This window comes from Parus major, chromosome Z (assembly GCF_001522545.3).
Source record: "Parus major isolate Abel chromosome Z, Parus_major1.1, whole genome shotgun sequence".
Lineage (NCBI taxonomy): Eukaryota > Metazoa > Chordata > Aves > Passeriformes > Paridae > Parus > Parus major.
In genome coordinates, this window is record NC_031799.1 from 43749855 (window position 1) to 43774277 (window position 24423).

The following is a 24423-nucleotide window of genomic DNA, read 5'->3' on the forward strand; positions in this document are numbered from 1 at the left end:
TAAACCATGAAATGGCTCATGAGCTTACAATTCATGCTATCTTGAATCTAATACAATAGCAGTTTTTGCCTTTGTTGTACAAAGAGGTTTTTGAAGAGACAACAGTCCATAAACACAGCGTACTAAAAACCATTCACTTGTGCTCACATTTGCCTAAGCTTGCTTCTTCTAGAAATCTGAACAGTTAACTCTCTTGTCCTCTCAAGTATTTGGGCACATCATTCCCATGACTACACGTCATGGGAAAATAAACAGTGCTTTGAGTACCTCCTTCAAAGCATACTAGAGAACACTTGTGTTTTATGCAAGCAGTCATGAAGGATTCCCCGGACTGACAGGGCAGGAACCACAACTGACTGTGGCACGTGTTTCTCATATGAAGGAACATGATTTTAATTTCCCTGCCCAAGATCTCAGCTGAGATACCACACAAGTGAGGGCTGGTTCCTCTCTCTTGACAGGTAAAAAAGATGCAGAGCTCATACATTGCTTTAAGAGAGTTTTTCTCCGTCCGAGAAGAGTGCGGGCTACCGAAGTGCCCAACAGCACCAAGAGGAAGAGCCGCGGGGCAGGTGGCAGCAGCAGGACAGCGGCGCCTGCCCTGCCCTGGGCCAGCGGCGCCCTGCAGAGGGCCAGTGGCTGCCCTGCAGTGGCACCTGGTGGCCCCGCAGGACACCTACACCCGCCGAGCACGCTCCTCATCCGCGGGTATTTGCCGGGATATTTTTTGCTGCTAGGGTAGCCGGGGGAGGGTGGGGCGGGGGGCAGCGGAGCATGGGTGATGTTAAATATTGATATTGATTCTGAGGATGCGGTTGGCTGAGGCATCATGGATGTGAATTCAGGCTAATCGACACAGGATGTATTGACCGTGAAATGCATCCGCAGGGCTGAGTCAGTCCTGTCATCTCTCAAGGTTATCTTGCCCCATCTGCTACTGTGTGTCTAGGACAACTTTACAGTCAGTCCTGCTGCTGCCTGGGACATGGGAATGTTGATGTACAACATTTTGGGTACCCGCAGTTGTCCCTGATACCTGTGGCAGACCAAAGGACAGACCCCTCATCTCCCCAAATTAGGTAATCTCCACCCATTCACCCCAGATATCACTCATCCACCACTGCTGCCATCTAGCCCATGCCAGGGCAGATCTCAGGGCTTCCTCTGAGGACAGAAGGACATATCAGGGGACACATCTGCAGGTGAAATCTAATATTTGGTCCCCTTACCGAAGAAGTCAGTTTCTCAAAACTGGACTTGTAAAGTGGCAAGAGTATTCAGATAATTACAGGTGTTGAATTAGCCTCTTCAAAAGACGGCCCTAGCAAAGGATACTCCAGCAGGATAACTGTCTGAGTCTGAAAAGAGCCTGGAGAGAAATGCTGACAAGGATAATACCCTCTGGCATCTTAGCAGTACATTCAGTCATGGACAGAGAAAAAGCCATCAGGAAGCTGAGCGCTTCCATAGAAATGAGAAACATCTCTCTGATGGCTTTTTCCCAGAGTACAGGTAGGAGTACTTTCAAATAGCAGCTTCTGAAAAGGCACAGAGTAGGGACAGTACAGCCTTTGGCTGCTCTCCATTGAAAATGGAGTGTACTTAAAAGGCAAAATATAGCCTAGAAGGCTGAAGAGACAAGGAGTCACGCACACCTCCTAGTCTGGTTTCAGAGAGCTGTATTTGATTCTCCACATGTAGAAACATTTCTACAGTCTTGCAGCTTGCTATAGCCCCAAATCACTACTGGTGCTGCTCCTGTAGTGCTCACCAGCACCACCTGAGTTGGTTTCTGGACCAGAAAACTAATTTTTTGAGCTAGAGGCCTAATGTCAGGTTGGAGGCATTCCTTTTGGACAGGTGGGAAAGGGGGTGCTGGAACTGCTACAGCATGTGGTCATAGGTATACCCCAGTAACCCTGCTTGATATGACTGGGTGGCTCTGTAGCCACCACCAGTCTCCCTCAATGGCACCCAGCATTTGCATTATCTACAGTCTTCTGTGTCCTGGAGCTCTCACCAGCTCCCACACCGTGGGCTGGTGTTCCAAGCATTAAGCCTTTACCATGGATTTACATTTATACTATTCTGAAAATGTATGGCAACTCCTGAGTAGGACTGCATTACACTACACTTAGCACAAGCCCCTTTGCAATGCCCCAGGAGTATAAAGAGGATCCAGTGACTCATGTTTCCTTCATGGTTGCTTCTCTGTCACCAGGTTATTGGACAAATTTGCTTTTGGATGAAGCTTTAATCAGTTTGGATTAGCAATCCTAGAGCAGATGACACAATCCAGGTCACAACAGCAAAACTGAGTTTTGTATTTGTGTGAATAAAGTAACGCTACGTCCAGAGTGGGGGATAGTATGTGTTCAGTCAGTGTGCCATGGGGCAGCAGCAATTTACACCACGCCAGAGAGTTTTGAGAGTTTTTCCTACAGTAGCAGGAAAAGTCCAATCGTTCTCTTTGAAAAGGATTCTTAATAACCCAATATAAATAGCAAATCATGTAGACATCATCTTCCACCCTCTCAGAGCTGGGCAAGCCTCAAAAAGATGAGGTTTGTTCTCAAGTGCTTGCATCTATTTGCTCCTTTCATACCCTAAAATTACATTTAGGTCATCTATATAATGGCACTTCCTATCTACCACAAGGAGCATCCTGTTGGACACATTAAGCTTCGCCAGGAGGCTGAAGAGGGGCCAGAGGTGTGGGTTATCAATTAAAATGTTCCACAGCAAGGGGGCAGAGACTTACTTTTTTTTGGCCCTGTTCTGGCTGCCCCAGGTGATATTTCAAGGCTTTGCTTCCTACTTTGAAAGAGTGCAGCCCAGCAACCAAGAAGAACTACTGAGAATGGACAGGAACCCTCCCTCAGTGACAATGGTCCCAGCAAAGCATCTTGTCTTGCATACCTGTTCCCCATGCCTCAATACCTCGAGGGTCTGGGGCCAGATTCTCTGTGGCAGAAACACTGGAGCAAGGCTGTTCGACCAAACTAAGGTTTGAAGACACAGTCTCAAGCTGCACCAGAAGAGGTTCACGTTGGACATTAGGAGGAATTTCTTCACAGGAAGGGTGAATAGACATTAGAATGGGCTGCCCAGGGAGCTGGTGGGGATCATCCCTAGAGACCTTTAAGGTAAGACTGGACATGGCCCTTGCTGCCAAGGTGTGGTTGACAGGGTGGTGTTCAGTCTTAGGCTGGACTTCATGCACTCAGGAGATCTTTCTCAACTTACTGGTTCTGTGATTCTGTAAAACTACAGTCCCTCTGTCACGCTACCCTCTGAGTCACTCAAAATCAACTGCGACAGTCAAGATGTCCCTGTGGCCGCTGCCTATTGCCTGGATTCCTGGTCACATCTTGACAGCAGGCTTCAGACCAGACAGTCTAATTCTGACCTCTCAGACAGGAAAGAAATTTTCCTTTAATTCTAAGATTAAGTATTTTGAAGAGTCTGAATCTAATTTTATTATTACTGGATTTTTGTGTGTAGTGCTCTCACCCCCAGAATTAATCATCTTGTGTTTCTGTCGTCTTTGTACAAAACACATGGCATGGAGAGAAAGGATGTATTTTTGCTGACTCTGGGAAAATGGTAAACAACCAAATGTACGTGTCAGGACAGGGAGTAATAGCTTCAAATGCAAACAACTGTTAGCAGCACATTTTAGTACATTAATAATTTACATTCCATGGAAAGTTTAATTTATGCAAAGTGAGAGTTTTGTGGTGTAGTTACTAAAGGCACACATGATTCTAGGGATAACAAATCTATAGAGAGCCTGTGACTGCCTGGACTCTTGGTTCCACCAGTTTCTGCATACAGTTTGCACAGTATCTTTCTCAACATATCAATGTCTCTTACTGAGTCCAGTCTTATCCCCATAAAGAAAAAAAAAAGTCTTCTGAGGCCTACTCAGGCTAAAGAAATACTCAGAATGCCAAAATGTGCACAGCAAAATATTTAGAAAGGTTGCCAACAAAAGGGAAAAAACATACAACCTTCCAAGCCTCATGTCTCTGAACCAGTAATAACTGATGCAATGTCTCTCCAGTTGCTGCACCTCAGGCTGCTTCAGATCCAGCCCTGCTCCAAGGAGCCGCCAATATCCATTGGAGGCTTGAGGACACACCACCATCCAGAAGATACATGCTAGTGGGCCAGAAGGAGATGGCTTCTCTGCTGACAACATGCAGCATTGAAAAGGAGACTGAAAAATCTCTCAAGCTTGCAACAAAAAACATCAAACACAAATGGCTTTCCTTAGGCCTCCCCAAACATGCTGTATGCAACACAGTTCAGCCCTCTGAGCCTACTGCCCCACTCACTCCTCCCAGGCCAGGGAGCCATGCAACCACATTTCTGCATATCCAGAAGATACAGAACCCAGAAAGGTTGCTCTCTGTTGAAAACCATCAGAAATGAACGTGCAGCCTCTTCCCAGACTCTTGCCCTGCACCTGGGCTGAAGGTTAAAACTTCTGGCTAAGTCTCTTTTGATTGTGCTTTCCCCAGACTCTCACTTCAGTTCAGGGTGGAGAGCACATGAAATTGAAAGAGAAGGTAATTAACTTCATGTGTGTGTGTGTTTAGTTTTGGTATGGAATTGGGAAAGCAAAATTAACTGGGTTTCATGGACTTGATGATGCCCCAACTTAATGTTTCAGAGGAAAAATCCTGGGTTTAAAAAGACCAGTTACACAAATGTTTTTCATTCTGCTTTGCCTTGCAACCTTAAGCAATCTTCAGGTCAGTTTTTTTCCTGCAGAGTATATGTACATTTATTAAACAAGATTGATTTCAAGACGTTTGATTGATCAGTTGCAAAATAATGTCTCTACACCCTATCTTCTTCCAAAGCCAGAGAGTAAAGAGATCAGCAAATGGCTGTAAGTTTTTAATAATTGATTCATTAACCCTGAGTTTAGAAGACTAACTAAAAACTAAAGGTCTGCACATGAGGCTTCAATAACTGTGGTTTAAAAACACTTAGGGGGAATGTCAGCCAGCAGGACACAGCAGGGTATGTCCACACCACCCCACCTTGCCTTCCATCCCCTGTGCTCTACAGAAGGTGTACCTGAGAAGGGTAGTTCATGAGCTCTCTCTCCGCATTAATTACAGAACCTGGCTTTAACCCTGGTCTGGTTTGTGAACTGTCCCCACAGAGTTGTGCAGGATGGCACTACAGTGTCAGTCATATGAGACCTCCCCACCGCCACCTCATGCATGCACAGCAGCAACAACACACTTTTCTACAGAAGCACACAGCCACCCTCATTGTGTTTCATGTCAGGCTGATGCTGTGCTGCTGACAAAACAGAGCATCACGTGCTCTGCAAATCTGCACTACCAGCATCAAGCTCTTTGCTTTTCTTTAATGTCTGCCAAAAACAAGCATTCAGCTTTATTTCTCTGTAAATGCTGCATGAGGGAGGAAAGCTGGGATTTGACCTCTGAAGACCACAGTGCACAGTTGTGTGCCCACAGCATGGGATCAAGGTTTGTCTTGCACTGAAATGAACACAGTTGTAGTCTTCCTTATGTTTTTTAATCACTTCTTCAGTCTTCAGCTTGCTGTTCATTTTCTAGGGCAAATACTCCATTGCACCTTTAATGTATTCTAAGAACACCAATCTCATATGATCTGCTGTGCTAATACCCCCACCCCACCAGGCCCTTCCAAAGTGTTGGCTAGTGTCAATGTTAAGGAGATTTTTGAAAAGCTAACAAATATGCAAAATTGAACCAATATGGGAAAAGCAGGTCAAGTGACCGGAGTTCAGAGGAAGAAAGAAATTTTAAACCTCAATCCTGTGCATACTTGGGATCAAAGCAATGGGCCAAGAGAACGCCATCACTGGAGTGCTGCAGGAGGGAATGGAGAAGGCAGAGTGCTGTAGGCAATGGACAGCCCAGCTGCACAGCAATCTGCCATGAGACAGGGCACTGTTAAGGGCTCAGGGATAATGGACAGGGAGTGGCTAAATACAAGGGGTGGCATTGAGACATTTGCTGCAAACAACTTCAACAAGAGCTGAAGCAACTCTTAGGAAATTGGAGGAAGCTTCAAGATGGCAGGGCCAGGTGTACCAAGGGACATTCCCCACTAGCAGTAGCTTCTGGAAGGGCCCTGTGTTGGGGCATAAAAAAATCCACTGGGAGTGGAGCCAAATGGGCAGTATTTCCACATGTGGGGGGGTGCACCACAGGCAGGACACACAGGGCAGGAGTGTGGTGGAAGGCAGGGTCAGTGACAGCCCAGCAATTGCCCAGTAGGTCTGCATGAATGAAACAGATGAAGATTGAGACAGAAGAACGGAACAGGCGCAGGCATGGCACAGCACAGCCCAGGCAGGGACTTGGGACCTCAAACAACATGATGGGGAGGGCCAAGGTGAGGCTCCTGCCAGCTCCTTCTCATGGTCACCTTAGCTGTTTTCCTGCAGCCTGATTCCAGATACCACCGCACCAGCCCAGAGCTTGCCTCCAGCACAGACAGCCAGAAAACCAAGACAAGTTTGAGGTTCAGGCCTCCAACACACTGAAAATGAAGAAATGTGAGCAAATGTTTGCAATGGAAAACCTTGTGTTTTGTTTCCCTACACAACCAGATGGCATGAGGACAGGAGGTACAGGTATGTCAGAGGGAGTTGTTAGAAGGCAGAGGCTGGATGTAGAGGATGAGAGTAGTGGGAAGGTTAAAAGTGATCTGGACTCTCATTTGTCTGAGCCACTGTCCTCATTTTCCTCAGTGAGAAGGAGAAGGACCACCTCTAAAGCTGTCATCCAGGGTCACCTCTTTCCCCAGGCTTTCCCAGTCCCACCAGGAAGATGCTGCAGATTTCTGAGACAACTCCACGTTGAACACAAGCATCTTCTGAAGGTCTTGAAGTTTTGTACTTCAAATGCAAAGGTCACTGTGGACTCAGAAGCCACAAGTATTTATGACTCTAGGGGTAGTTGATGGGTATGGGTTCAGTGGAATAAATGCAAATCCAGTAGGAATTGTCTTTGTTTCTTATATGCCAAATCATAGGAAATCAGCACATATAGTTACCACCATGTAAGAGGTTGAGAAGCACACACACATTCATGCAGAATCAGCTCATGCTTTTGGAAGTGGAGTTTTTCTCAACTGTTCTGCTATTGTCTTTCTAGGGCAAAAAGAAACCAAAAAAAGAAAGGACTGTACGATGTGTCTGCAAAACAAAGTGGATCCTTCTGTTAGCTAGAATTACAAACCTGTACATGGCAGGAAGGCTAGAAAATCTGCTTAAAAAAAAATTCTGCTTATTCCTTCTCAGAGCAGTAGAGGGAGAGATCAACCTAGAATTCATGATGGTCAATCTTTCTTACATTTGATTAGCCTGCACAAATTCTTGCCATAAATCTCCCGCAGTGATGTTCACAAACCCTCCACCTAGCACAGGAAAAAAAGATTCTAGAAGGTGATTAAAAAATTGCAGCCAAATGGAGGCTGCTCTGAACTAGCTGGTGGAATCCAAGTCTACCCTGTAAAAAGAATGCACTGTGGGAGGACTGACAATCAAACCACAGTACACCTCTAGGCTTCTCTGGAGACTCATCTTTCTACTCTGTATAGCAGTGGATGATCATATTACCTCTTCTGAAACACAGCCTGCTGACCACTTGAAATATCAGAATGTGGGTTGTAATTGTTCTTCCCCTCATACACCATCAAATTAAAAAGAAGGATAATACAGTGCTAAAAACTGAGATAAATATGTCTTATATCTTTGGATAATATCTATCTACCAGACTGCCCAAGATGGTCAGGATCAGACAGATTCTATCATGAAAACAAATCAAAAAACATCCAGTTGTGTAGTTTCTGAGGTCTTTAAAAAACATGGCTTGAGATTTTGGGCCGAAGGGACAGCAGAACATCACAAAACCAAACCAAACCAAACCAAACCAAACCAAACCAAACCAAACCAAACCAAACCAAACCAATCCAAACAAAAAAAAACAAAAAACAAAAAAAAAAGTAACAAAAATAACAACAAAATTTACTTAGTCCTTCATGTTTCTTTATCATCCTGGGAGGTGAAACAGAGATTCATGGCAACAGATGGGCATTCAGCAGTTCCCTTTGCAAATGTTTTGGGGTTTATGTCTAGCTTTCAGTCCTACTCTAGGGAAGCCTGTAAGTCCAGTGTTAATGTCACTGTCCTGAAGAGCTTCATTTGTGGAGCCTAGTCATCACTTGCTCTGCAGACCACTGGGGAAAGTGTTTAATACATGCCCAACAGACGTTGTGTGTCACACTAGCAAAACACTAGTGGTGAGAAATTTCAGTGGGAATATTTTTCTTAATCAGAAAATATATTCTCATAGAAACACTGACTGATACTAATTACCAGTACTCTATTGTTCATGGCCACAAAACTCATCTCTCCTTTGACAGATTTAAAAATAATTAAAAATTCACCAGTTATTTCTTGAGGAAATTTATGGTGAGGAAACCTTTCCAATATAAGTAAATTTCGCAGCTGAATTTCTTCATTGCCACTATTTGGATACCCCTTCAGAAAACAGCTAGCTGTTTGACAGAAATTTTTAAACAAGAAACAATTCCATGGAAATTATCAGACAGGTGAAAATCTGCCTTTCCAGCAATGTGAAGAACCCTGGATTAGGAATTCCATTTGCCCTGTCTCACCATATGTGGACATGTGCATGAATGAGTGTCACTCATCTGAATAGCTCCAGTTACTGCCATTTTTCAGATCCTGTGAAAGTTCACTCCTTCACAGATTGAGGTTGAAAGAACTTGGGAAGAAAACTGCAGCAGTCTAAATACCAGGCAAAGGTGTGTCCTTTGGCAAGTGATGACTAAGACCACCAAGTTTTATTCTTCCTAAGTAATTTTGGGTTTTGTGTGTTACAACAGGAAGGCTGCCTACTTCTCCTTGGGCCTACTGAAGACTTCAGCACCAACAGACTCTGTATTTTCCCTGCCCTTTTAATCATATAATTTCATGTTTATACAGGATACAAATACTATCATCAGAATACAAATACATCATCAGAAAGGCAAGAAGATAAGTCAGATCAAAGCCAACCCTATTTCTGGGGAGTAGAGATATTCATGTGCTCTGCTTATTTTTAGCAAAAGATGGTGGGTAAATCTGAGCCAGCCCGTTTTTCACTCAATCTGTCCCCGGACACCAACAGATGGTGCTTCCTCGTGCCAGCCACTAATGTACGTTACATTGGCACTCAGTGTCAGGACACAAAGCCCGCCAAGTCCCAGCTTAAATCTGCTGATGCCAGGAAATTTGATAATAAACAGCTAGCCAGAGACACAGTCCCAAGTTTTTAGTCTACCTCCAAAGCATCAAAGACGTTGTACCTGTGCAATGGCGTCAGCTGCTTTGTACCCTGTAGGTATCAGTATAGCAAAGGAGGGTCCTGGAGTGGGGAAAAAGGGGTTTTGAGACCAAGCAAGTGTGTATCTAAATATGGAGGGAGAGCCATCTGTTTCAGGGTAATTAGCTGTGCGCTTAAGTGTGGGCTTTGAGAATCCTGACAATCAGGGTCTTAATGTTCAAACATTTGAACAAATGACAATTAATATAAATCATTCTAAATACAAATATATGCATATATATATATGCATATATTACCTGGCAGAATGATTTTACTGTTTAGCACTTTTTAGTGCCCCTTCAGTACTGAATATACTAAATTCAGTCCCATGGGTCTACTTCCCATGGTTACTAATCCTAAATTATAAGGTCACCTGCAAAAGAAAATTCCACAGAACTCCTCTAAGGAGCTCACTCTGTTTCACAGGTCCACCGTGTTTACTCTTTGAATACAAGCATCCAAAATTCTTCAGCTGTAAAATTCTTGTTTTTTTCCACCAGATGCCTCAGTGCCCAGGCTTCTTTCTTGGATTGCTCGAAGCTTGGTATCCACATCTTTTGGAGAGAAATCCAGCCAGGGTTTGAAGATGAGAACCAGAATGCCTCTGGTTTGGGGCAGCTCAGATGATTAACCTGAGCCTCCCACCTCTGGGGCAGCCATCCCTGGCAATGAAGACAAATAAAAGGGGTTATTTAGGCACCCAGGCAAACAGAGAATAAAAATGCTACACCATCAGTAAACTGTCAAATCCCATCAGTTACATTTTTCTTCCTGCTGCAGGCTCTACCCATGTCCCTGTGAAAGGCCTCCCCTAAGTGTCTGGGACAAGATCAGTCATGCTGACGAGTCATGCCGAGTTTCAGATAAAGTTTGGCTGCAAATGAGCAGCACCAGACTGCACAAAATGAAATTACAAGGCAAGGAGTTACATTTTCATCATTATATTTTTGTTTTCATCTTGAATATGCACACACTTACTGAGATTCTTTTTCGAACGGACAAAAACAAGCCATGAATCTGGCCAGGAGGGTAAACTGGTCTTCATAATTTTATTGACTAGAGAGCCACAAAAGCACAGGGAAGGAATATCTCTATCTATTCTCTACCTCTCCATGGCTGCATTTCTAACTCAAACAGAAGACATATGTCCAGATTTGCACCAGTCTCAAATAGCAACATCTGAGTAAGTGTAATGTTTGCCAGTCTGTAATTCTCATCACTTCAGCTCACCTTAATAACTTAAAATTTTTCTTCATCTCCCTTCTACTGGCTGACCATTTAATGTATTGCTCAGGTGGTGATCAGCTAAAATATGGCTTCTCACAAATACACAACCTGACTTAAAAATTGTTTCAGTGTTTGGTCACCAGATGTGGCCGCAGACAGTGGCATGTCACTACATGTTTATGTATGAATGTATATATATATACACACATATATATATAGAACCTGACAGTCACAGAATGCTTAAGACAGATCAGAAGACAGGAATCTCTAGCTCCATCTCCTCTTCCAAACAGGTGTAATCATATCTAAAATTGCCTTGGATAAAATTGAGTATAGTTTTAAAACACCTCCAAGGACAGAGATCCCACAACCTTTCTGGGCAACCTCTTTCCAAATGTCATCTGAAGAAGGTCAACATGTTAGGCTACTTTCTGCAACATGGAAAAGGTCTCCTCCCTGAGCAACTTAAGCCTTTGGCTGAAAATGACCACCAGCTCAGTGGTCAATGTTATGCTCACACGCTGCACTGCAGCACTATGAGGAACACATGTTCTGGTTGTGCACCTGCACCTTCTGCCAATACCTTTACATGAGGATGCATAAACCAATGGCACTGAAATACTGTGTCAGCTAGCCTGAAATCTGGTCACCAAACTTCCTGGGAACCAAACCTGACCCTAGTGCCATTTTAAAGCCTCTCTAAGACACAAATACAAATTCACACATACCTTTTCTTTCCGTCTGATGTTTTCCCACACTCTGTTACAAACCATGCACTCAAAGGTGTCAATGTAATTGTCCTGAGTGACATCTTGCACTCCCCACTTGCGTTCCTTCATTGCTCTAAGCAGTCTTGGGTTGGAAATGTCCCCTTTCAGTTTCCACTGTAGGTAGGACTCATATTCTTCATCATTTGTATCCAGTGTTTTGATATAGCGGGCCAGATCCCGAGGGTGTGAAAAACTGGATACCAAGATTGCACTCTTGTTACTAGGAAGCCAGTCTACAATGCTGGGAGACCCAAAGTACACTGGCACCACTCCCAACTTCAGTGGCCGCCAGAGTTTTTCAGTGATGTAATCTTCACAAATAGCATTTTCAAAAGCAAGAATGAACTTGTACTGTGCAAGTATTTTTAAAAAGTTTCCATCATCCATGGCAGATGGATTTCTGAGATGCTGAGGAAGGTCTCTATTATGCAAACATTCCCCATAAGAATCTACTTCAATGTGGCACATCAGCTCACGCACGTAGCTGTCCCGGTCAGAAGGCGGGTTGCAGTCCGACTGCACATACACAACCGGTGCAAGCCTTTTCCTCAGGCTGTTTTTCATCTGCACTGGGATCATGAACCTCAATGACTTCAGGGCCTCTACACCCTCAAGGTACTGAGTGGTCAGTGGCAGGTGAGAGTGGCGGCTAAATGTTGCGGTGTGGTTGAATAAGGTAATGGATGCTTCGTGAAAGAGTTTGTAGTTGTTTTTTGGTGACTCTTCATGAAAAAGGGCCCAGTCATGATATTCTTTGCGAGGGAGAGGTAAACTGTCTATGCTGAAGTCAGTACCTAGACAAAAGCAAACAGCGTTCATCCTGCTCTTATCTGTCACAACACTAACTACAATGACACAGAAATCTAGTTTTAATTTAGTATCAGCGCTATAACCATCACATTTCTGACACTCTAAGGCAGTTATTTCAAAGAATGCATTTAATGTAAAGGCACAAGAGCGTAATGATAGATAAAACTGAATTTCACAGCAGAAGAATCTAGAGAAGTGGTATCAGTAGTTAGTATTAGAAGTGGTTTCTTTTCGTGTCATATTAGTTTAAAGGCCTCTCATTTCAAAGGATCACTAGGAATTTCATATTTTAATGAACTGAAAAGACTAGTAAGATGTTTAATAATCCCCTGGTTCTCTAAATAGAGAAACAGATGGTATTACCTCTGTGATGTGAGGAAAATGTTTACTGCAGAACTCAATTTGGTTCTAGTAATAAAACAACTAAAAGGAAGCTGAAATCCTGGACAGGATCAAGGAGAAAAAATAATTACTTCAAGTCTTGAAAAGATACTGTACTGTAGAGACTTAGGAAGCCAAACTATTAACTTTTCAAAGAGAAAATTAAGAGGTGATGTATCACAGCTGCCTACCAGATACATAAAGAAGTAGCTTCTGGCAGAAGACATCTCCTCAAAGTAACGCCTACAGAAGAAGAATCATGTCTAAACTCTAAAAACAGTCAACTGCAGAAACTGGGAAAACTGGTAGAAGCCTTAGAACAAACGTAGATGAGTTTTCTCAAAGGCTGGTCTGTGCAAAACTAAGTTGAAAGTACCAACTCTTTAATGTAACCCTTGCTCTCCCTTCACTACTACTGCACTCCACTCTTACGACCAGCCTCACTGCAGACTGAATGCAAACATGTCCCATTTCTGTCAGGGTACTTCCTCCCTGTCTTAGAACCATATCTGTTTTCTACTTAAGAAAAGGCAATGAACATAAAAAACTTTTAGCCAATATTGTAAGGCAAGTTCAAAAACTGAAACTAACACTGAAAAGCTGGTTTAGAAAACATCACAAATTCTTATCTTCAGATAAACTACCATTTGTGGCAACCCAGCCTTTGTGCAGCAAACTTCATGGCTGATTGCATCTAGCACAATTGGGAATATAATGTCTTAAACAAGTTGTGTTGAAACCAACTAAAGGGAATGGCCAGTAAGCAGAAGATTATGTGGAGGCAAGATAATGCTTTCTCCATGCCAACTTTCCCCTTTCACCATCAGACAGAGATGCACAGTCACAAGAAGCAGTGTCAAATATGCCCGTATCTCTAAAGGGGGCTATGGATCACAACCAACCACAAAGCACCCCAATTCTCATCAGAAACTCTCCATCAGAAGACTCGTACTGCGTCAGACATAAAATATTCCTGCCCTGGGAAGTGACCTAAGTGTTCCCATGCCAATTTAAATGTATATAACCCAGCACACTCTTTGTTTTTCAGGCTCCTACCCTCAACAAATGAAGACTGCAACCATCACTCCTATCATGGACATCAAAATTGCAATGATCAAGAATCATCACTGGATCCATCAGAGGTGGTATTTTTCCTTTTCACTATCTACTTCCTTCCTTCTTCCTCTCCCTCTCTTCCTTTTTCTTACATATTTTCTTCACAAGATTTTTATACTTTTATAGGAAAGAATCAAAGAGCCACATACTTCCTTTCCTCTGCAATTAAATTGTTTTGAAATAAACCTGGCTGACATATATATACCCACCAGTCAGTCATTCAGAATTAGAGTAAATCCAAGGGAATTGGAACCTCAGTTACTACCCTTCAGAGGTGGGTCATAACTCCATCTCAGCCACACTTACAACTTTTCACTCTCCATTCTACCCCGGACCTCAAAACACTGATGGCAAAAAGAAGGGGGTGCTAGCAGAAGTCTTACACAGAATACTGATCTAAAAACTAAGACATAAAGAAGATTTTAAAAAAATGCCCAGTGGTCCTTGCAGCTGAATGAGCCTGGCAAAATTACTCCAAGGTTGACCTTATAAAACTAATATGAGGCTTCATTACTGCAGCAGAGATAGAAATTAGCTGTCAATAATATAAAAATCTCCTATAAAGCAAGATATTTGAGGAGCATCAGATGGGGTTTCTTAAGGCCACCAAACATCAGCCTTCTGTCTTCTACTCCGGTCCTAAATCCTCAGCACTAAAAAGATGAAAGACTGCCACTCAATTAAAAATGCTATTTGCTTCTCCTGGTTTTGATGTATTATCTTGGTTTTGATGTGTCATTTTGTGACAGAAGAAGGTGATGAAAAGTTAATCATATTCTCATGAAGGAATCCACAAAGTATATCTGGCTTTGAAAACACTTTGTTCTAAGTGATGCCAACAAGAGAATTAACAGTGCATACCTACAATAATGAAATACTGTGGATTGAAGTAACATCACTCCAGCTCAGTCTCTTACATGGGTGCTCCCTCTTTCAGGTAGTATTGCAGGGAAAAGGGGGTGGAAATACAGGCAAGAATGAGAGAAAGACAAAAAGGCAACATGTAAAATTTACTAAACTAGGAGACAGTTAAGTCAGGCAAAGAGAAACTTGAAGAAAAATGCACTATAAAATCACAGAGTCTCAGAATCATTTAGGTTGGAAAAGACCTCCAAGATCATCAAGTCCAACCTTTGACCAATCACCATGTTGTTAACATTAACAACACTTATTACAGTGACAGTGACAACACTGTCAGCTAAACAGCACTTAATCTCATGACCAGCTGTTTCCTGAACAACTCCAGGAATGGTGACTTCGCTATCACTCTGGATTCCTGGATTGGAATGCAATCCATTTCAACGCTTAACAACCCTTTCCATGAAAAATATTCTCCTGATGTCAAACCTGAACCTTCCCTGGTGTAGCTTGAAACTGTGTCCTCTCATCCTGTCACTGGTTGCCTCGGAAAAGGTGCCAACGATCACCTGGCTATAGCCTCTTGCCAGGGAGCTGTAGAGAGTAAGCCTCCTTTTCTCCAGGCTAAACAACCCCAGCTCCCTCAGCCACTCTTCATTGGACTTCCTCTCCAGACCCTTTCCCAGCTTTGATCCCCTTCTCCAGACATGTTACAGCACCTCAATGTCTTTCTTGAAATAAGGGGCCCAAAACTGGACACAGTACAGATCAGAGTGCATCAGAATGTCTGAATTTTATATAACACTTAATCAATTTCAGTCCAGCAAAAAGACAAAAAGGATTAAAGGGGAAGATAAAATGAGCATGCCCCCTACCCCATGAGATGAAGGAAATAAGGAAGCATATGATGGAATTAAAAAAAGACTAGAATTATGAGGAATTTCCCTTCCTAACTATTAATTTGGAAATCTTGGATATGCAGAAGAGAAAGATATATGCTGCTAGGAGAAGTTATGCATTTTAGAAGACATCTTTCATTCAGAAGTCATACTCCAAGGACTCAGTACTCCAGTACAGAACAGCTGGACATCTTTCTGCCTTAGGAACAACACCCCTGAGGCTCTGACAGATCCAGACTATGACTACTCAGTCACATTGGCAGCTCATGCTGATACTACACTCTTTGAATTATGTGACATTGAAAAGGTGGAGTTGGGAATCCCTCCCAAAAGCAGAGACAAGGTCTAGCAAGTGGATGCCACATCTCATTTTGAAACAGAAGACAGGGCGATACTTGACAAAGTTATCATCTACACTGAGGGGCTCTCCAGGCTGGGACATTGAGCTGGGAAAAGCTGCAGAAAAACTGGTGTTTCTTACAAAGCAGTTGTGCGGGAAAACATCTACACCCTGTATTTTTGATCAGTACTTTTCTTAATCTTTGGATCATTCATCTCTTGACTAGCTTACTGACCAAGTGGTCACTGGGGAAATTATTCCATTTTCTTTGGAAGGTTAAACTGTGCTCTGATCCAGCTTAACATGGAAATTCAGATATTCAAGTTTTCACTCAGCAGGCTCTTTAGAGGGAAAATCAGTAAAAGTAAAATATACCTTTCTGCAGACTCACAACTCACTGCATCATGGCAGGGGGGAGAGATGGAGAGGAAGAGAGAATGAGAGAAAAACTCTCTCTCTCTCTCTCTGTTTTGGCACTGTGACATCATTTACTCTGGTTTAAAAAGAAGTAACCATTTTGCATATTTTAACACTTGTCTTTACAAAGTTCATAGCCAGCATCACTAGAAAAAGAAAAAAAAAACAAAAAAAACCACTACAGGGAGAGTCTTATGTCCAGTATAAATTGTGTTTTTAAAATAAGAGAGCCCAATATGCCCAGAAGCCTGCTAAAAATTAAAGTAACAATCCTTCTAATGCTGAAAAAGACAAATTAAATTACTACCAGAGACAAAAATCACCAGACTTTACAGGTTTCCTGTGATGCAATGCAGCTTTCTTTGTCTTTAATTGGGTCAGCTTCTCATTCCTTTGCTGTTATTCCTTTGCTTTCATGCTTAACCACTATACTATCTGACAAAGCTGACCTACTTGGCGATCTAAAAAGATTAGTGATGAAAAGTTTTTGTTTCACTGCTAACAGTCAAGCTTAAGGCTCTTCTTTCCTATATTTCCAGTTCATCTATATTCAGATTGAGCAGATAAGACTCAGTATCCTGATTTATTTTGTTTTATTTCCAGACAAAAGATCCGAACATACCAGTCAGAGAAAAGCATTTTAATTTATTTCTCCACTTAAAACTCAAGTTTTCTTTCAAAAACGACTGTGTGGGGAAAAGAACAAAGTTAGTTAAAAGTAAAGTTAGTTAGAAGTAAGGTCTACTTTTAAATGGTGCACCTTTCATGTTTTGCAGACTCAGTTTGCAGTGTATGTAATGGGAAGTCTCTGGCAGAGCCAGAGCAGCTCAGAAGGTTGCACTAGCTGCTGCTCCCTGTATGGAATCAATAGGTTTCTTTCACTACTTTCCATTTAGAGTCTGCTGGCAATTTCTTGGCACAAGAGGCAGGGGACTTGCAGTGTTACCAGAGAGCGCATTATTTTTAGACAAAAGACTTGCACAAGTGCAAAGGCCTTGCAAAACCTCTGCTTGGGGTGACAAGCCAGAAGACTGGAAAAAGTTGGCTTGATCTCAGACTGTCTTTAAATGCCTTGGCAATGACATGAAATTGTCTTTTCTTCCATGAACAGGGAGTACATGTGATTGGGAAGCCACATGAGACAAGGCATCAGTCATACCACAGATGTGCACACTCACTTTTCAGAGTACTTCTACAGAGCACTCATAATGGTATTCAGCACCAGGCAAAGTTTAGCCCAATTAGCTGCATAAATTTCCTGTTCTAAGTCATTGCCACCTAGAATGTTTAATCTCTACAGGGAAAGAACTAAGCTGGAGGAAAAGCTACTTCTTTAAAAACAAATAGATTCTTACCATAGAACAGAAATGCCCTTGTCATTTCATTGTGCTGGTAGGTCTTGTTGATAGTAAAGAAGCAAATATCCTCTCCACACTGACTGAATCTCCCTGTCTCTCCAGTGAGGGGAGACCACCAGAGCAGGACAGGATAGTGATTTACATCAGACTCTGTCTCGAAGCTGCTGTGAAGCTCCTGCTTCTTAAACTGAAAAGCATGGCTCTCCCCAGGCTTTAATGGATTGCTGTGCACACCAGAGATTACTGACACCTTATTCTCTGAATTGCCCAGTTCGGTGATAACCTTCGGGAAATAAAATACATATCACAACACGTCACTATCACTTTGATAAAAAGATAGGACATATGCTTGCAAACCAGAATTTAAGTATCAAGCAGTAAGTCAGTATGTTAAGTTTCTGTCAATCAAACTGGATGCATTTCACTGACTGCAGACATCAGGTCATCTTATGTCAGAACAGCAAAAGCTTTAATTTGAAATTGTAAGGAGAAGGCAGGAAATAAACTTCTGTACTGAGATACGGCCACATCACATGTGATGTAACAACACAACTTCTGCCTTCTCCCTGGAAAATGCACAGGACGGAGAACAGCCCTTCAGTAGCCAGGTTTCTTCTGAAAATTAGCTGTTAAAAAATCCCATGAAGTTTTCTATGGGTCCAGCTTTGCCCCCCCTGCCTAATGAGTTCAAACATGTGGAAAGAGAAGGCAATGCTGGATATACACAATATGGCATTGTATGTTGCAACACTCCTGAGAAACTCCTCCAGGAGCTAAAGATGTATACAAGGAAGGTATACTCTGGGTTATGTCACTTCCAGAGTCAGCTATCACCACAAGGCCAGTGCTGCTAACAGAGTAACTCCTGGTGAAGCATAGACTAGAATGGAAAATGTCTGTCACCTCTCTCATCTGATAGAATTGAGTCCTGCTTTGACACCAATCTAACACATTCCCCACCCCCTTGCCCCTGTACCTGGAGTGTCAGCACAAGGAAAAAGGCAGCTGCAAAGCAGAAGCAAGATGCCCAAATTATCTTCCTTCTCATCCTAATCATGCTGCACTACCAGGCCTGTCAGAGCAGCTACATCTAGGCATTAGGAAGGTCAGCTTGTCCAAAGTCTTCACTCTTCACTGCTGGGCTTTCCCACTTTATCCTTATTGCTCTTCATGGTGACTGCTGCTGAAAAAGAGTAGAGCATCAACACAGACAGCTCCTTCAAAGCTCAGTGGTTAGTTTCATGTACACCCATGGCCTTCTGTAGGTGCCAGAGCCATATTTTCAGGCAGGCACACAGAAAGCAGCCTGCACAAGACAACACTCTTGTTCACAAAGCCCCAGGCACCTACTTTCCTTGCAGCCATCCGAGACATTCTCTCACCCTTGTAGTCAGTGTAATGAATGCTGATGGCCCCAGTTCAGTACAGTGTATGAAGGGCCACTGCTTTCATGAGTTTCTGTGCTGTTTTTCAGCAGACTCACAAAGAGGGAAGCAATGCAAGATTCTCCTTCGCTGGGCAATCTCTGAAAATGCTCCTGGAAAAGGCACGCGACTGCCTGGCTTTGGACTTACTACACTTCAGTCTTCTGGGACTTCTCACGAGCTTAAAGAACGTTCATGGAATATGGTCTATGTCCAATGCACGGAGAAAGCAGACACACAATACACACACAAACTCTGTCCAGACCTAAACTCAGTTAAATGTCACAAGTTCCCCTTTTTGAGTAATCTGCATCTGTGTTGCTCTGCATCTCCTCAAACAACTTTCCCTTCCTCAATACTTTTTTTAGCTTTCAGAAAACCCTACAGTTTTCTTGCATGATGGACGTCTCTGTACAAAAATCCTGGCAACAGGAGAAGTTGTAAAATTCCAGCCATGTCTTGAAAATTAAAAATAAAGGATGGTAGAAAGATAGGACTGTAGCACTCCACACAGAGAAGTAAAGTTTGAAAATGTGGGTGTTCTGAAAGCTCAGAAAGCAGAAACACATGCACAAAATGTTTAATAAATCGCTATTTTAGAGCTCCTCTGTTTCAGAATTATGACTGAAATTTATGCTGATTTTCCTGCCAGCTTTCCCATCATCTTAATCACAAAGTTCTAAAGCCCTGAAAAAGAGGGATGGGTCCCAAACCTACAGCCTGCTGTAGTACTATCATGGTGGTGCTGACAGCTAGAAGGAAAAAAAAAAATTATCCTTTTTCTGCTCCCACTGACACATGAGTTCATCCCTTTCCCTCAAACATCAGAAATGTTGCCTCTTTAGCAAAAGCTGCTGACATGAAACCCTGCTGTGCAGTTCTGCTCTGCACAGGCCAGCTGCTTTTGAAGGTCTGTGTGGGTGTGAAAGTGCATGGCTGCCAGTTAAGCACTTCTCAGATCAGGCAGGATATTCTATAAAGCCTCTGCACCTTCTGTGCCTCCTGCAGTACAGCCAAAAAGGGGCACCAAGAGGGGAAAGGGATGAATTCTGCCCACTGCTGTGGTAGGCCGGTGCATGGCAAAAAAGCAAGATTCTGATGATCTACTGAATACCACCCTAACCCCTGCCCTGGTAAAAGAGGAGTAGTAATCATCACCGTACTTGGACTGGGCCAGACAAGGCTCTGTCCCGTCCCAGTTCCAGTGGCAAGGATGACCTTGGAACGCTTTCCCACCTCTGTCAGGCTGAGCGGAGACCCTGAGGATTCGAGGGAAGGAGGATAAACGCCACCCCAGGCTGCCCTGCGGGAGCAGCAGTTCCCTGCAAATCCTTCCAAACTTCCTGCCAGTTCTCCCCGCCGCCTCTCCATCCAGCTCTGTGTCGCCGCAATTCTCTGAGCTCAGCATCCCAGACAGGGATTTTTTCCTGCTCCCCGAAACGCTGCCCCTTCTCTTCCCGAGGCTCTACGCATAACGCAGCCCCGGCCCTGCTCCCGCCGTGGGTCGGGCATCCTCCGGCAGGGCGCCCGCCGCCGTACTCACCCCGAGATAACTCGCTCCCGCCTCACCGCCGCCGTCCCCCTGTGTCCGGATCTGAGGGGGTTTGGGGTGTTTCGCTGCTTTTTTCTAACTTTCAGTTAGTGCACCCACTTGGAGCGCGGAGGGGCGGCGGGCGCGGGGCGGGGGCGGTGCGGTGCGCGCCTCCCTCCGCCCAGCCGCGGGGCGGGGGAAGGGCTCGGCTCTGACCGGGGTCCCCGAGGCCTGCACAGGCAAGGCGGAGGACTAATTGCTGTGAGAGCGCCATCACTTCCACGCCACCCGACTGCTCTTCTGCAAACCCTCACTGCAGGACCTCACCCAATTCCCAAAAATAAATCCGCCCCTGACACTGATTCCTACAGCTGTTTGCATAATAGCGCGCTTTGCGGTTTTATGGCGTGGTTTTTGGTTTTGGTTTTTTTTTTTACAACTGTGCTGGTGCTATCCTGACGGAGACTACATTGACTGCATGAGGCCAGCGGGCAGACAGAAAGAGAAATGCGTCACGGCAGCTGGGAACCCCGAGGATCTGGGAGGCTCGCCGAGTGGCCGCATCCCTCGTCCCTCTGGCGCGGAGCTGCGGCAGGCATCCCGCAGCTGAGATCGTGACTTGCTTCCAGCCTTACCGAGACGTCCCTACGGAGCCGTGTGTACCGATCAGGGAACAGTCCAGTCTGCCCGCTCGGGGCTTCCTGAAGCTGGGGAACACTTTGTGCGCTTCTTGCTCTTTGCAGACGTTTACTCCAAAAGCCACGTTCTGTTAGCTCAGAGCAGAGACCGTGCTTACCCACCTGATACAGACCTAGTAACTACCCGTTCTTGTATATGTAATTCGTATATGCTATAGATACACATTTGTATTAACACAGAAATACCTGATACCTACACACTTCTCCACAGGAACTTATATTTATACACAAACACTTGAAAGTGAGGTATCTGCTGTTTCTAACCCAGACATGGCCGACAGGGATGGTTGCAAGGGGCTGATTACCGGAGGGAGTGGAGGGAGAAAGAATTCCAGAGGAGGCAGAGGGCACACCTGCGCCTTAACTGAAAGGCATGACTGATAAAAACTGTTGAAATGTTATGCACACAGCTCATCTCCTTACTCTGGGTGTGTAATGCCGGCAGCCTTCCTGAGAGGATCAAAAGGGTACCCAGCAGGCAACCTGAATTCAGCCCTCTGCAGCAGTGTCCGTGACCCTTGCTATGCTGACTCTGTCCCCTTTCCACTACAGCTATTCTTGCCCGTAACCCCTTTGGAGCAACACCCACCTCTTATTGCACATACTGCACCAGAGAAATCCGATTTCTCTCTGAACTACCAGTCTCCTCCTAAGATGAAAACTAGCAACTGACGCTACAATGTTGGGACATACAGATTTACTTATGCTCTAGTCTTCAATTAATCCCAGTTCTTGTCCTATTTGTTGCTTCCTCACAAAGGCTTTAGCTGTTGGAATCCTATTTCTAAGTAGAACCTTTCAGGCTGGCTATTAGTATTATCTCTGAAGTGTTTACAGATATTTGACCTGGAACATGAAGCATCTCCACTCACTTTAGAGTCATGAGGGATGCAGCAAGAATCTCCAAATATTATTTTGCAAAGCAGATTCCTGCAAAAGCAGAATCCTGCTTTTGCAGGCCTAATTCAGAGTGCCTAGAGGCTGAGGACTGAAGTTAGCATGGCACTATGAGTGTGTAGTTCAGTAAATTAAACTGAGTGGTTGGAAATGGATCAGAGACTTGGTATGGTTCATGGAAGGACTTCCTGTGATCCTGGGCTTGTGTCTAGTCCTTAATTTTAAACTTAGTTATATTCCTGGCTTTCACATTTCCTCAGCTAGCAGACTCCTAAATTGCTCTCATGAGGACAAAACTTAATTGTAAAATGCTTGAGCTTCCTTGAACAGGCTTGACTTTTCTCAGTTACTGCCCCTCAAACCTTTAGAAGCACTCCACAGACACAATAACCCACAGTTTCAGACTGAAAATGCAGAACTAAGTCCTGAGGGCATTCCTGAGGGAAAGCTGTATGATCTGCTGTCCCTCCCATGCCATAAGCAAGCTGTTCTTGGACAAACTCAATCCAGTGGCTGGCATCAGAAAGGCTCACTTTTCTTGTCCTGTTATGCCACTCTGAGGAAATAAGCTCTTATTGCAGGATCTGGCTTCTCTGTAATCCATGTTAAATAGCTGGTAAAGATGATACCATCATAAGAAATGGCAGGGCCAGATCATCACATAGGAATTCTGGATGAAAACTACCAAAAAAAACCCACAACTGTTGATCAGATAGCAGAGGTAATAAACCATATTTCTTAAAGACCTGCATCTCATGGTGCCCCCCTGTCCATGGAGACCTGTTGGTATCTAACAAACTCACAATGCAACTTGTCTTTCCATGGGTAAGGAACAGCAGGTTTTCTTTCTGCTCCATCTCTTACAAACAAGATTTACTGCATTTGAGGTTTCTCTCATTCATATGTACACATTTCCTTTGATCTCTATTTTTTTTATTATTATTCTGCATTTTAGGCCATTTGTCTTTCACTTAAGTCCTGATGGGTATCCTCTCTGTCTCTAGGTATGCCCATTTCCTTTCTGTTGTATTCATAGTCCCATTATTCAAAGTAGCCTTTCAGTAGATTTCCCTGGGTTTTATCCTCCATTACATCAGTATAGTCTATATTACTGCAACACCCAGAAGTAGCAACCACGCTATACACTCCAAAGAGTGACTGTATGAACATCCTAGCAGGAACAAAGTCCTCAGAATAAAACAGAGCAGAAGAAAAGGCAGGGAAACGAGGAAAGCACAGAGTTCAAGTGACTTCCCAAAGGAGACAAAGCTGCTGACACAAGAACCACCTGTGGGCCTGATTCTTCCTTGTCCTGGATCTAGTGTCTTGATTTGTAGCTGTGCATTTACACTCCCTCATTGTCACTGTGGCACCATTCTTCCTTCCATAAAACCACTGCAAAAGATATGACACATACAACAGCCCTTTCAACTTGAGCAGCTCAAAATCAAAGATTTTAGCCATTTCCACCACATATAGAATGATTTCCCACCTCCCTGAGAATACAATAGAGATGCAGATGTATGCACAGCCCTTGCTATTGCACATGCTTAGCCTGTCTTTAATCCTCTCCATCCTAATGCACCTCAAAATGCCCCAGATTACAAATCCCTTCGCTGGATCAGCTGTCCTCTCCAAGGACTCTCTTCAGTTCTGACTCTTTGTCCTGCTGACCAACATCACATCAGGGAATCACAGAATCATTTAGGCTGGTAAACACCTCTGAGATCATCGAGTCCAAACTATGACAGAACACCATGGACCAACCTACTCTGGGTAGTCCACGTCAATGTCTAACCACATTTCCTGTGAAGAAATTCCTCCTGATGTCCGCCCTGAACCTCTCCTGGTGCAGCTCGAGCCTGTTGCCTGTCACTGGTTGCCTGAGAGAAGAGGGCGATTCCCACGCGGCTACAACCTTTCGGGTAGCTAAGAGTGATAAGGACACCCCTGAGCCTCCTTTTCTCCAGGCAAACCAACCCCAGCCCCTGCTGGGCCTGCTGCCTTCTGCTGCCTTCTCCAATTTCACCCACTGATTAGAAGCGGCTGCTCCAAAACCTCCAGTTTCACCTTTTACAGTGGCCAGATTCCTCCGCCTTGTCCTGTCAGACCGCCTGAACCTAAGATGGCGCCCCGCGTGTTTTCCCTCCCCTGTGTGAAGTCTCCGTGAGGAAGCCCGGCGGGAGCTTCCGCGGCGGAGGGAAGGCGGGCAGCTCCCCGGCCCTCAGCCGGGACGCGCTCTCCGCGCCAGGGGCGGCGCTGTGGAGCCGCGCGGCCGCTCCTCCCCGCC

General features: G+C 44.2%; 1 protein-coding gene across 6 annotated transcripts; it reads right to left on the reverse strand.

The window, feature by feature from the left end:
- Nucleotides 1-8023: 8023 nt before the first annotated feature.
- On the reverse strand, nt 8024-24367 carry FUT10 (fucosyltransferase 10). Of its 6 annotated transcripts, XM_015614886.3 has the most exons (6): nt 24204-24367; nt 23422-23528; nt 18560-18763; nt 17581-17866; nt 11363-12198; nt 8024-10069 (listed from the first exon to the last, which is right to left on the reverse strand). In XM_015614886.3, the coding sequence occupies exons 3-6, from the start codon at nt 18638-18640 to the stop codon at nt 9845-9847; spliced, it is 1428 nt and encodes a 475-aa protein (XP_015470372.1). In that variant the 5' UTR covers nt 18641-18763; nt 23422-23528; nt 24204-24367; the 3' UTR covers nt 8024-9844. The 6 variants fall into 6 exon arrangements, with proteins under 6 accessions (XP_015470372.1, XP_015470373.1, XP_015470371.1 ...); XM_015614887.3 differs by lacking the exon at nt 23422-23528; XM_015614885.3 differs by lacking the exons at nt 23422-23528; nt 24204-24367 and adding an exon at nt 20551-23413.
- Nucleotides 24368-24423: the final 56 nt, after the last annotated feature.

Coding starts and splice junctions, on each gene's coding strand:
- FUT10 (XM_015614887.3), bottom strand. CDS start 18,640: ATGATTAGGATGAGAAGGAAGATAATTTGGGCATCTTGCTTCTGCTTT. Junction 17,867..18,559: donor TCCTTGTGCTGACACTCCAG/GTACAGGGGCAA, acceptor TATTTCCCGAAG/GTTATCACCGAACTGGGCAA. Junction 12,199..17,580: donor AAGGGCATTTCTGTTCTATG/GTAAGAATCTAT, acceptor GCTTTTGTCTAG/GTACTGACTTCAGCATAGAC.